This window comes from Macrosteles quadrilineatus, unplaced genomic scaffold, assembly GCF_028750875.1.
Source record: "Macrosteles quadrilineatus isolate MER2022 unplaced genomic scaffold, UCM_ALF_1.0 Scaffold_9__3_contigs__length_116548681, whole genome shotgun sequence".
In the NCBI taxonomy this organism is placed as follows: Eukaryota; Metazoa; Arthropoda; class Insecta; order Hemiptera; family Cicadellidae; genus Macrosteles; species Macrosteles quadrilineatus.
Genome location: NW_026542602.1, coordinates 44,785,907 through 44,798,329, shown reverse-complemented (window position 1 = coordinate 44,798,329; position 12,423 = coordinate 44,785,907). Strand labels below are relative to the sequence as shown.

Here is a 12,423-nt window from a genome sequence, read left to right as displayed (position 1 = left end):
ATTCGCTATTTACGCTACGCTAATTAGTACAATTATTGTTTGTTATAGAATAATAATTTTAAGTATTATACAGGGTGGTAAAAAAGTCCCAGGACAGTTAAATATTTTAAAAAATAATGCAGATAGAGCTACAATACTTGGTACAAAGTTACAGGGCATAAAACTCTATTTTAACACATATTCAGTGATCCAATAACTCTTCAGGGGGAAGGCCCACAAGGAGTCGGAAGAAAATCTTAAACGGAAGCATAGGTCAATATGCACATCAAATTAAAGGTCTTTTTTAGTAGAATACAATGCAGAAAACCGCACTTCAAAAGGTTGATCGTGCGCAAAATGGCAGATGTTCAAAAATTTCTTGAATCCGCCATTTTGAATCTTTGAACGACTGCCATTTTTTACTCAGGCATTCTTTTGAGCTTGAATTTACGGCATCGTAATCTACTAGTGAAGACCTTTAATTTGATGTGCATATCGACCTATGCTTACATTAAAAATTTTCTTCCGATTCCTAGGGCTGTGCCCCCAGAGGAGTAAGCGTATAAATAGCAATGTAAATTAAATGAATCTTTGAACAACTGTCATTTTGCGCAGAATCAACCTTTTGAAGTGCGGTTTGCGGCATTGTATTGTACTAAAAAAGACCTTTAATTTGATGTGCATATTGACCTATGCTTCCATTTAAGATTTTCTTCCAACTCCTTGTGGGCCGTCCCCCTGAAGAGTTATTGGATCACTGAATATATGTTAAAATAGAGTTTTATGCCTTGTAACTTTGTACCAAGTATTGTAGCTCTATCTGCATTAGTTTTTAAAATATTTAACTGTCCAGGAACTTTTTTACCACCCTGTATATAAATTACATGTGTTATATTAAATTTATTTACAAAGTAAGAAGTTTACACCATTATTTTTTTCCTATTAGTGCACAAAAAATATTAATATTAGCTCATTTCTTGAGTTTACGACATTGCTAATGAAAATCACTATTCCAGATGGTGAACATCAAGAGTCTTCTCCAGACATTGATGTTGATCCTCTCAAGGAAGAAAACTACGGAATAAATAGCTCTTATTTTGAAGAACTTGATTTTGACCCCCTCGAAGGAGAAAATCTTAAAAGGAATTTCCAAGATTCTGATGTGGTTAATTCAGATGAAGACAATCCTGATGAAACATCGACCGAATCCTCTTCAAAGAAATTATGGGAAGAAAATAGCTCAGAAAATTCACAATCAAAAAATGAAATTGCACACTTAGAAATAGTAACAGTAGAGGGATCCTTTGCTAACGAAGCTCTGCCCATTAAACCATCAGAAACTCGTAGTAAAGTTGGCCAAAATGTTTCAATTCCAAATTTGTCAAAGTCTAACCCTCCTTCAGAAGCACTGCCAGCAAGCAAAAAAGGAAATTACATATACCATGACGGAAGAGGATATTATTATTGTAGTAATGCTACTACCAAGACCAGAAGGTAACATTTGTTACTGTTATTACTGTTCAATGAAATGACGACCATAAATAGTAGGTATTTTAAGCCAAGTATGAAGAATGGAGAAATGGTGATGAATGTAGGATGAGTGGCGCGATCTTGTATTCTTGCTAAGGCCGACATTCCTTAGACACAGCTGTTAATTAATAGCCCATACAGCTAATGGCAACTTAAGGCACCTACAGTTTATAATGGAATCCGAACCACATTTTTTCCTTGGTATATACGAATTGGTCTAATTATCAGGATAGTACTGCGTATTACTCACTCGTGCGGACGTTAATCCACACCAGGGAGTATCGCATCCACAGTGCATGCCTACAAATATCCACAATTCGTGACCTCCTAGTAGCTGGATTACAGGACGACGCCACCCGTCCCAGTCAATATGAGTTCACATGTTTAATATGTTTATCAATATGTTTCAACATGATACAATCTCAAGAAAATATTCAGCTGTTGCGTATTTTCATAAAATGTTCAAAATACTACTATACTATAGTCCATTTACAAAATTTAGTTGGCTTGAGGGAAAGTTCCCTATAACTTTTTTAGCGAATTTCCCTATAGGGAATAAGCTATTACCGTAGGTCTCATGGTAAGACTTAGTCCTGGGACCGATTTACTTTTTCATTTTGATGTCCCTAGAAGCCAAAAAAACCATCCGTTCAAATTCATATATATATATATATATATGTGTGTGTGTCCGTTAGCACGATAACTCGAGCAAAAATGATCCGATATCGATGAAATTTGGTACAAACGTGTAAACCTACGTCTATTCAAACGATTTCGCAAACCAGCAAGATCAGGCCATGGGAACGGGGTTTTATAGGGGGATTTATGGGGTAAAAATTGGTTTTTACTCATTTTTGACCCTCAAAACATAAAATTTCCCAAACTTTCTCTAGACCATTTTGAAGACCTTAAAAAAACAAATATTTTATTATATTGAAATGTTTTTGTATGGTTATTGGTTACGGAGAAAATTGTAAATTAAAAATTCCCATGTTATTCTTATGAAGAATAAGCAAACTGTTGTAGTTTGCTTGTTTATACATATATTTGGATCAAACTTGGCCAATCTATTTATTTTATACTAAGCTATCAATATTTTACTAAAAAACACACTTTATTACCCTGTAGGCAGCAAACCTAGGTACTCATTAAACCTAATGTTATTTGAATAGATTTAATTAAAAATCAAATCAGGCAAATGGAAATTCGCTTAGCCTGCAGGTTTGCTGCGGCGGGGGTATTTATTTAATATATAGGCTATGCTGCAGCTGATTGGTGTTAGGCAGCTGCTGTTGAGCTAGCTTATTGCTTTAAAGGCAAGATCAATGGGTTGGGAGAATCCCTTCCCTAAAACCGCCTACATTTTGTGAATGGAGTATAGTTACACCAATAACAGCCTTATAGAAGACACAAACAAGTGGTACATATTGAAATTGAGTGAATGAAAATTCTCCTAAAGTTGAAGGTTTAAGTGAGTAGACTTGTTAATAGCTATTTACCTTACAAGTGTAGTAAGAGCGTTTTTACATCACGCAGGTGAATGTTGTGCAACGAGCGGAAGCGAGTTGCATAATTTACCGAAGTGATGTAAACACGCTCTTGCGTAACGTGTAATGTACAAGATTTTACCTGACCCGACAATATACAGGAGGTTACGAACAATATTTTTCATTATCCATTTCACTCATCTTCTAACAGTAACGTTCATTTACAAACAAAAGCTAGGTTAGGAAAATTCTTCAAAACATAACAATAAAATTCAAGCGCACAGCTGATTTCTAGCGTTGAACGTCGTTGGCTCCATAGAGGTATATTTTTAAGCACTCAATGTTATTTAAATGGGTTTCATTACATCACCGAGTGAGTTTTTTTCAACTTTACATCACTCGAGAAGTAACAAATTTATATACATCACGCTTGGGATAGGGAAGTTTAACATGGCGGGTTAGGTAAAAGTTGTTGTTTCTAATGGTCCCTAACTAACAGAAACTAATATAGATTTAATTAAAATGGTATTTATAAATGGAATAAATATTTTAATTGGTAATCATGTGGGCTTGATAGTAATTGACAATTCAAACTTTTGAAAGGTTTGAGCCAAGCTATACAATTTTAATACAAAAAAAAAATAACCAAGCAATTCTAGGAACAATTGTGGTATTAGTGATCAATGATTATTTTGCCATTGTTAATAAATTTGTCAGGTCATTTACCATTTCCTATTGTATATTTTATGCCAGGTAGAACTTTTTTTATCAGTCACCAGTATACTGTTCTGTTTAAAGCTATTCGTTATGTAACACTTTGTTCTGCCATTAATAATACATTCTTTTCACATGTTATGCCAGAATGCTGAAATGTATTGAAAATAATAAGTATAAAAAGGATGCATCATGCAGAGCCAGAGCCACCATGCTGATTGAAGAAGGCTCTCCTATTTACTCAGTAAAAAAGTTTCCTCACAATCATCCTCCAGACTTTGAGCTGAGAGACTATAAACTAGCAATGTACTCTTTGAAACAACGAGTCAGATTGGAGCCTGGAAAATCTGTCGATAAGATATTGGAGGAGGAATCCAAAAAGGATAGGTGAGTGTTTTTATGTCGACTCATGTTCTGCTTTGCCTTTACCTAGTAGATTAGACTGAAATTAAAATAAAATCAAAATAAGATTTCGCAAAAATAGTTTTACAAATTTGTAATTTCTTTTCTGTACAAAAAAAAAAAATGTGACCGTTGTCCGCTTCTGACTCCTATTTGGTTTTGTGAGCCTCCTCCCTTGAACAGCTGTTTGTCCTGCAAGCTTGCAGTGAGCTTTCAGGACATCAATGATGTCACCCTACGTCCACACAAATAAATATCACGAACCAAAGACGTCAGTTGAAGTTCAAGAGCATGGACAATGCTCTGACCTTCCACAGCTGACTATTTCAACATTCCAGTTCACCCAAGACTTTGGTGAATGAGCTCCTCCTTGTGAATAACCAAGATTGTGATGCATCAAAGAGTCCTATTGGCAGGGCAAGGCACATCGGCCCATCTGCACAGGAGGGTCACTTTGAGGGCTCACTCAAGTGGGTCGGACAAAAAAAAGAAAAAACTCCCTTAACGTTGTTGAAGGGAGAAAAATGAAAGGAGAGACAAAAGGAGGGCCAAGCAAAAAGATAAGAAGACATCTTGGCCTTGTAGAAAGTTGTATGCATGGAGAGAAGGATCTCCTAACCCCTGTTAGTAGCCTCTTACATAAACCTGGTGAAGACATCAGTTCTATCCCAAACCAGGACACCATACGGGGAGGAAGTGGTAGAGTGGCAGATAGGAAACCAAAATTGTTTGAACTTTTTATAAAGATTAGTTATTTAGTTTTTTCCTCACTCTTTTCATATCTTTGAGGTTATTAGTCATGAATCTATTCCTCCTAAAAATCTATCTTCTTCCTAAAAAAAGTGCAAAATGGTCAGGGTAACTGTCGTAAGCTTAAAAACTTGACCCCGTGTTAAAAATCTCCGTAAGAATAGTTTAATTTCCATTTTTGACCCAATTAACATAAATATTCTCAAAATTCAAACAAAACCTGCACATATAGGACCGATAACCTTTCTTTTGGTACAACCCGCGTGTAATTCGGTCCGTTAGTATGGCCAAGCTAGCTGTCATAAGTTTTTTTTTTATATGATGACATATGTTTGTATTTGAAAATTGTGAGATTTGGACAAGTAAATCTCAGTTTTTGGATCATTAATGTATAAAAAAAACATTTAAATTAATTTAATGTAATTTCTTGGAGTATGTCTGAAATTAATGATTTACCCTTTATATATGAATTTTAAACTTGAAAATGAAACTCATTTTTATTGCTTAGCAAAGTATTTGTAATCTTACCTATAATAGTATATTTCATCACTAGGGTGTAAAGTGATTTATTTCCACCCAAGCTCAAGTTTCATGACACAAGCGAGGGTTGAAAAGACACTTTTTGGCTATGGGATAAACTATATTTTTTGTAATTTTGCACCATTATTTAAACAAACAAAGTAAAAAAAAAACCTTTCATGTAAAGATAACCTGCCAAACTTACTTGTTTTTAATTTAGCTGTTGTAAACAAGCAGCTGATTAGAATATGGTTTAATCATTTTGACTATTACGATTGTGTAAGTATACCATCGTCATGACTAACTGTAAACAAGAATGCAACAATAAGCAGCAACGGATTAAAACAAGCGATACACATTTTCAATACATGATATTTGAAACAATCCTGACTTTTACTCTTTATGGACCAAAAATGCTGTTTACTCCCTAAGGAGTAAAAAAGTTAGGTACTTTAGACCTGTTTTTGCTGCAGAATGACCAGGGCTGCGTTAAGGGTCAGTGGTGCCCTGGGCAAACCCAAGAGCAGCCCCCCCTTTTTTCCTAGTGCTGGCAGGTGGTGGTTTGGGGGCTCCCAGTGGGCGCCCCCAAACCACCAGCGCCCCTGGGCATATGCCCAGTCTGCCCGTTTATAAAAGTGGGCCTGAGAATGACAAAAACTATCTTTAATGTCTTTTTAACTATATTTGAAAAAAATTTTAAGTACTTAACAATTAAAGTTATAGCTTATACAAAAATATCAGCCAATTAATTTTCCAAACTCTTTGTACAGTGTTTTCAAATGATTATTAAAAACAAAGTATTAGTTTTGGTAGAAAACTTTGTTGTTTTTCAATGTTTTACTTAATTTATGGAACTGAATTGAAGTATTATTCTTATCTCTAGTGTAGATAAATACAATTTCTGACTTAAATAATTATATTTTCTAATATTTATAATAATAAATTAATGTAAAAATAAAATTACCATTAGAACATAGTCAATTTTCACATAAACATGATTTTAATTATATTTTAAGTTTTTCTTTGTTTACTATTTAGTACAATGCATGTTGGATATAAAATAACCATTATTAGTAATAGTTAGTTAACTGTGGTATCTTACAATTATAGCAGGAATAGTATGTAGTTTTGCCTTCTTTTTACATAATTGCACTAACTTTTTATTAATAGCCGCTCTTTTGTTGATCCTAATGAAAACTATCTCTTCTAGATGGCATAAAGAGAGAGTTCTCAAACAAAGACTATGATCATCCAAAAGAAGAAAATCTTGAAATGAAAAGCCAAGACCTTGCAAAACTTAAAGAAAGTATTGAAATGGATTACCAAGATTCTGATTTAGATATTTCAACTGAAGAAAATCCTCATGACGAGTTAGAGGAGTTTAACAGTAAAGTACCAGAAGCCAATAGCTCTGAAAATATTAACACGAATAATGCAATTGCGAACACATTTTTACTTATAGTGGACAATTCCTTTTCTAATGAAGGAATACCTGCCTTTTCTAATGAAGGAATACCTGATCCGCCTTCAGAAACCCTACCAGGGATAAGAGAGGGGACTTCCTTTTACCATGACGGCAGAGGGTATTATTATGATAAAGATAAAATTTGTGGGACCAGAAGGTAAACTTGTTTTTTTATTATCACTCTTAGAATTAATTTTGCAGATATTTCCTAAGTGATTATAACACAAAAATCACTGATTGATGTACAGTAGACTTCCTCCTATCCGGACTCCTCGGGACCGAGGCCCGATAACGGATAACGGGTTTTCCGGTTAAACCGACGTCCCCAAAAACTCATTAAAACGGACTGTTTACTGTGATATTCGATTTAAATTTAGGAGAGCATTGTATTTAGACATGTGATCACTGGTCTCAAATCTTTCCCACGAGAACAGTCGTTTCAGTACTGCCCACTTCCTGCCGATCTAGTCCGGTTAAACCAATGTGCTGATAAAAATTGTCCGGTTAAACAGATGTCATTTCCGCTGAGTTTAGTCCGGTTAATCCGATGTCCGGTTAAAAGGTATCCGGATAAGAGAGAGTCTACTGTACTCTTTCACATTGCAACGCTATAGTATTTAATTTTAAACATAAAACGCCAAATAGTAAGCATTATAAACAGGCCTTATAATTGCAAGTTGGGGAAAGAGTAGTACTATAGATAAAACATACTCTCTTGGTAAATTTCTCATCCTTATGGAATAGCTAAAGCTAATATTGTTGTTAGTTCTGTCCAGTGCACTGTGTAGTGGTTGTGTTTTGTTTCCAATTTGTTTCTTGTTATTTCAGTTATTTTAAACTCGTTTAGCCAAATACAGTAGACCCCCTCTTAACCGACCCAAATGGGACCGGACCTAGGTCGGATAATTCAAAAGGTCGGATGAAACGGACAATCCCTAAAATCATAACATAATGAAGTGCTATTCATTTGGAATTATATGATCATTATTTTGAAATCATACTTGCATTATTTATAAAATAAACTACTCTTATCTCCTTTTTCGTATTGATAGAAAAGTCACAAATAAACACTAAACACGGTTAAGTCAAATAGGCCTACTTTCAGTGGAAAATATTATAATACTAGGCAAGAGTCAATAAAATTCCTATTTTAATAACTTTAGTGCTGTAATTTATTGATTGATGCTTTCCAAATCCATCGTAATACAGTACAGAACCTTTTGTCGACATTAAAAATACAATCAACAATTTTGTTACAAGACATGACGTTTGTTTATAGCCTCTCACTGGAGGCCGAGGCACAAAAACTATCTTGACCTTAGAGTTGTTAACCCCCTTTCCCAGCCCTCCCTACAAGTTGCGTTGTTTGTTTACTCCAGCTATAAGATAATCAGTTCTCAAAATCGTAACACACTTTATGATGTTATAAATTTGCCGCACAGATAACAAACAGATCAGATGAGCTCGAGCTACAAACGATGATGACAAACTGACAATGCAGCTATGCTATATTTTTTGTGATCAACACAAAATAACTTATTCTTAGTCATATCCTGCGGAGATAAGCGTATGGTTCAGTTCTCATCGCCCAGCGTGGGAGCGGAAATGCCGAGATTCCTAGAAAGCGGCGGTTAAACCGAGCTGCTTTCAAAGCAAGGTCGGTTAAAACAAACTGTATTATTTTACGATCGAAGGCGGATAATCCGATTATCGGTTAATACGAGGTCGGTTAAGAGGGGGTCTACTGTAAAATGATCTAATCGTAAACAATAACTTGTCCCTTAGCTACATAACCAAACAGTAAAGCACTAATCATAAAATGAACCCTAAAATAATAAAAACAAAATTTTATCGACACTTAGCAATCAGTGTCACCGAACATTAACTAGACATGAAAAACGAGCTTCAAAATGTACAATATGATAAGTAGTCTACTCGTGTTGCTTGTGTTGTTTAGTCTATTTTTATTTTATTAAGGGAGAGGAGGGAAAATGCTTTTACACACACAGGTATGAGCATCGGGCAGGGCTCTTTCATCGGGCAGGGACACCACCTTTTAGGCAATCTTTTTCATGGCCAGGCAAAGACGAAGCCAAGGTCATCCTCTAATTTGGCCATTTTATTTTTGGCCACTTGATTTACGGGTTTCTGGGTCCGGAAGGTGTCCAGCATAGCCCTGATGGTCTCCTCCATATCACGGAGCCGGGTTTCAATTTTACTATCTGATGTTACTATCATCTGCGTCAAAAATATCTTGACGCAGAATCACCATCTCAGAAACTCCTGACTGTGACGTCGCCGTGAAGTTTTCCTTCGGCATCCCTACAGCGGAACTGATCGGCAGCAGAGTTCCCGGCAATGCCTGTTCGGCGTCTACATCGCCATTATTTTCTAAACCATTCCCAGCTCCACTTGCCGATGGAGACCCTAAAGGGGGGAATGTAGAGCACTTGAAAGGTGCAGGTGGCAGAGATGTCCTCACGTTTTTTTCGGTGGTGGCGACCTCTTAAGCTTGGAGCTTCGGGCAAAAGGGTTCTGCTCTACTTTAAACGTATTTACTTGCTCATTTGAGCCGTTTGCCCAGCACCGGAAACCTGACGTGCCAGGGGTCGCCCGTCACAATGCAGAGTCCAACCTCTACATCCATGCACTCCCTGACCAAGGACCGGAGTGGCTGGTTTCTCACGACCCACTGAGAATACCCATCGGCAGTGCAGAGCACACATCAACCCCTGCAACCCAACAGGGGCACTCCCAGTGAGTTTGTCGGTCACCCTCTTAGTCGCCTCTTACGACAAGCCTGAGAAGGATGCGGTCCTATTCTAACCCGGTACCGCACGGGGATTATACTTGCACTTTTACTTTTAATATTGTGACATTAGTGACAAGGGATTTTTTTTTTAATCCTTGATGATTTTAAGGTCGCCTAATATTGCCCATCAAATATTTTATGTGGGATGGAACTTATTTTATATTACCCTGTATTAACAAATATTAATAATGTAATACCTTTCTTTGTCTCTGAAACTTAGCTATTTTTATTTGTTATTCCAGACTCCTCAAATGTGTCAGGATTTGTAAGAAGCCTAAATGTAGAGCCAGAGCTACTATGCGGAATGAAGAGGGCTCTCCTATTTATGCAACGGGACTTCACAATCATCCTCCTGACCTCAATTTTAAAGAACAGAGGCTAGCTATACACAACTTGAAACAGCGAATCAGAATGGAGCCTGACAAATCCATAAATGAGATATTGGAGGAGGAATCAACAAATGTTAAGTGAGTGTTTTTATTTTGACTAACGTTCTATGTCTAAAACCTTTTACACATTACTTCAGGGTAATCCTAGTGGGTTGTGGCATTATCACATGGATAAAATGCATTGATGATTGGTGGGATTTGAACCCAGGACATCGGGCACCGCAGTCCCGCGCTCTATCACAGCAGATCGCTTGCAAAACCTTAATGGTAGACAGAATTTGGTTTGATGAAATCAAACAATTTAGTCAAATTTCTATGGAATTCAATTGTGTCATGTACGATTCATTTCCAGCCATTTATGTCTGCTTTTCCCATAAATGTTTTAGCCTCAAATGTTAACTAATAACGCTTGTTTTATTAACTGTTTATTAAAAGTTTGCTGATTTTTGTTACAGTATACAGAAGATTCTTACCGACCCGAGGGAGACCGAGAACCTAAGGAGGACATTAAAGAGAGAAAAATTAAAGGTGACACGCCAAGAAGAGCAGAGACGGCTTAAAGAGCAAGATACACCAGATGAAGAACTTGTTTACTTTGGATGAATTTGGATTTTTATACTTGCACTAATAATACTATTTTGTATTAAAAAACTTTCAATTTTATAACTTTAATAAGCAAATATACTGAATCAAATAAATGTGTTTCCTTGCTTGTCATGTGTATTTTACATCCATACTCAAATAAACACACCATAAAATTGAAAATCATGTCACATTTTTTGTGTAACATTTTTTAACTATAATTTTGTATTATATTGATTTTAAAAGAAATTTAACACTGACATTGGCAAAAACCTAATGAGGACTACATAAATTGGTAATTAAAACCTTTAACGTAATAATGGATACGGTGAAATTTTGTTTTGAAATCAAAGCTGTAATGCAATTAATATAAACTAAACATACACATTTGGTAAAATTGGTTTATTTCATGGTTGAAATTTGTCACCAAAATATTAATTCCTGTATTTATTTATGGTGAAAACCCACTTATTCAGCCAATATTTGGTTAATAGCTTCAATAATCTTTGATTTTACGCTTTTTTGAAATATGAAAGCCATAAACTGGGAATTTACTTAATTTAGGATTTCTCTTCGATTGTTAAAAATTGCAGTTAAATAACCAACTGTTTAATAAGTTGCAGCAAATGTCTTGTATGAAAACTTCCTTACCCAGATCAGGCCTATGTTTGATGTTTCATCTTCCTTAAGCATAAAATATTGTTGTCTTCTTGCAAAAAAAAAAAATATATCTGCATAAATTTCATCTAATGCGTCACCTTTACTATGAGTGCAAAGTTGAACCAAAGTTTCAGTGTATTGGATGTGGATATAAGTTTAAACAAAAGTATATCCTTCAGAGGCATCAGACAATGTCTTGCAAAGTACTTCAGGTTTAGCCTTTTTGTATTATTACTCAAGAAAAGGTGGTCAAATTCTGTTTCAATCTTTGAATATATAAATTAAACATTTTTTAAATTTGTTTATAATTCATTCTACCTTTCATGCATTGCTTTCCTGGCTGGGACAAAATCTGCTGTGGAAAAAATCAAAGAGTGTAAACTGTAACTGAGCCACAATACTTATAGCCATCAATTTTATTTACGGAATACATTATTACTGTAGTTCATTGTATACTACTGAAAATTAATGTTTGATTTCCAAAATTTAAACTATTGAAACTCACTGGCCTCAATTTGCTTATAGAATACAGTATTTATAAAAGGGTATTTTTATATACTTTTCTTAACTTTTCATTGCACAAATAATGTCTATACATGTTTCAGACCGACTAATATTGGACCTCTTTAAAGATGGCTTTGAAGTCGATGACTACAGAGGAACTGGAATTTCTATCCGTCCTGTGGAGAAAATGTTTGAAGCCACAAACTCTAAATGCAATCAAGGATTTGACTATGAATACATTCAAAGAGTGTTCAAGAACTCTTTTAATCCGGAAACTAGCGTTAAACCGCTTTCACCAATGTTTTTGTGCGAGTGTGGACGAAAGTATTCCAACAGAGGAACCCTTTTGAGACATCGCAGGTATGAATGCAATAAGGAACGGCAATTCCAATGTAACTACTGCAACAAGAAGTTTTTCCGAAAAGGTCATCTTGGCGACCATATCACCTACGTACATTTTGGAGGGAAACATTCTCGGATGACCTTGTGATAAGGTGTCCAACTACAATCAACCAATCAGAGCCTACAAAAGAACATCCTTGAGTAATTGCAAGCATGGATCTATAGGCAGGCAAATCTTATATGTCTGCACAATGAGTGATTATGAAAAGATTATCTTATCGACCATCA

General features: G+C 35.6%; 2 protein-coding genes across 4 annotated transcripts in view; both read left to right on the top strand.

Moving 5' to 3' along the window:
• LOC129003810 (longitudinals lacking protein-like) overlaps positions 1-12,423 on the top strand; it is a 586,728-nt gene that overhangs the window by 513,930 nt on the left and 60,375 nt on the right. The gene's annotated exons all lie outside the window — the stretch shown is intronic.
• Positions 6,524-10,826, top strand: LOC129003815 (uncharacterized). Its single transcript, XM_054432138.1, has 3 exons — positions 6,524-7,003; positions 9,901-10,125; positions 10,503-10,826. Exons 1-3 carry the CDS (start codon positions 6,654-6,656, stop codon positions 10,648-10,650), a joined length of 723 nt encoding a protein of 240 aa, XP_054288113.1. The 5' UTR covers positions 6,524-6,653; the 3' UTR covers positions 10,651-10,826.